This window comes from Frankliniella occidentalis, unplaced genomic scaffold (genome assembly GCF_000697945.3).
Source record: "Frankliniella occidentalis isolate FOCC.00 unplaced genomic scaffold, Focc_3.1 Scaffold79, whole genome shotgun sequence".
Classification (NCBI taxonomy): Eukaryota; Metazoa; Arthropoda; class Insecta; order Thysanoptera; family Thripidae; genus Frankliniella; species Frankliniella occidentalis.
In genome coordinates, this window is record NW_026267209.1 from 850,006 (window position 1) to 851,621 (window position 1,616).

General features: G+C 52.5%; 1 protein-coding gene across 1 annotated transcript; it reads right to left on the reverse strand.

The window, feature by feature from the left end:
* Window positions 1-359: 359 nt before the first annotated feature.
* LOC113209151 (keratin-associated protein 21-1-like) lies at window positions 360-1,597 on the reverse strand. Its single transcript, XM_026426530.2, has 3 exons — window positions 1,434-1,597; window positions 1,055-1,145; window positions 360-944 (listed from the first exon to the last, which is right to left on the reverse strand). The coding sequence occupies exons 1-3, from the start codon at window positions 1,455-1,457 to the stop codon at window positions 508-510; spliced, it is 552 nt and encodes a 183-aa protein (XP_026282315.1). The 5' UTR covers window positions 1,458-1,597; the 3' UTR covers window positions 360-507.
* Between the last annotated feature and the right edge of the window lie 19 nt (window positions 1,598-1,616).

Consider the following 1,616-nt stretch of genomic DNA (forward strand, 5'->3'; position numbering starts at 1 on the left):
GCTTGAAAACCGATTCATTGTTCCCATGAGCGAACCGAGTAGAAGAGAGTGGAACCGAATAATGGGTGCCCAAGGGCCCCACAGCACGGCGCCCCGCCCCGTCCCGCCCCGCCGCCACTTGGCCCGCCGGCAACCGGCTACCGAAAATTTAAAAAATTGTGTAATTTTAAGTTAACTTTTTACTAGAGGCGTAAGTTTCCAGGTGAATGTTACTTAAATGTGATTGTCATTCTCCGGAGTGATTCGAGTAGGTTGCCTGCCTTCCAGTGCTTTTAGCGGGGCAATTAGAGACCTCCCACAGGAGAATTCTTTTGAGGATATTTTTTCGGTGGGGATTCATAAAATCATAAGGAATCACGTCAAGATTCAAATTTTATTGAAGAACAGGGTGACAAGGTGGATATATAAATATTAGCAGTCATTAATTTATTACAATTATTACAAGAAGGAGAAAAACAAATGAAACCATTGATCAATAGAGGGAGGGAATGCCCCACCCAACACAGATTATGCTCTACTTTCCATCTCGTCGACCTCAGAGTTGCTCCTTTTTCCTTGGAACCGCGCCGGTTGATTGCGGTACGCAATCCCTGATGCGCCTGGGTAGCCGATGGGATATCCTGCTCCAAGGCCCGTCGAGCCGTACCCCACCTCGGTGCTGCCGAAGCCGCCGCCGTACCCTCCGTATCCACCCCCGTAGCCCCCGTACCCTCCGTATCCGCCAGCGCCAGAGTATCCAAATCCACCGGGGAAGCCGTTTCCGTAACCAGTTCCGTATCCGGTTCCGTACCCGTTTCCGTAACCAGTTCCGTATCCGTTTCCGTACCCTCCGTAGCAGTTGTAGCCGTTACAGCCGTAGGGATTCCTGTTGTAGGTCGGGTAGGTAGGTCGCCAGCTGTTGTAACCGCCATAGCCTCCGTAGCCTCCGTAGCCAAGACCGAATACTGTTCATAAAAAATTCTACATTAATGAACAATAACACATCCATAGACCATAAAGTCACAGTCAACGTGCATAAAGCGAGGAGAGGTGAGGGGTGGAGTATGCTACTTACTCCTCTCACTGGCGGCGGTCTTCAGTGATCCTTTACTTTGATCCTCCTTTGCGGCGCACAGCCCAAACAGGGCCAAAACTACCACAACAGCCTGGAGGTAGAAAAACTTGACGTTAGTGCCACACAATAACAGACGGTTGGCGTCCGCCTCTTCTCCCGAAGTCGCCTGCAGCACCTGCACTTTTGCGGGGTAGGCAACCGGCTGAGCTTTAGAGCTTAGCGGGAGGGCATTATGCCGCGGGTCGCAGGGGCGCCCAACGGCAGCTTAGTACGCACAGTCGAAAACACAACCACTGCGTTCCATCTCGGAACGGATAAATGTCATCCAAGTGCATACATTTTCAAAAATAACACCCCTACTAGCGTGTGTAACACTCACAAAAGCGACTCGTTCGGGACACATGGCTGGTCGGTCTGGGATCTCTGGTTACTCGCACGAAAGGATGTCGCCTCCACAACTGTCTCCAGCCGCAGAGGACGAGACAGTTTTATACGGAGTACCCGGCCGGGCGCGACGCACCTCCTGGGCGGTGGGCGGGCGGCGCGGTGGAGCAGGAGGGGG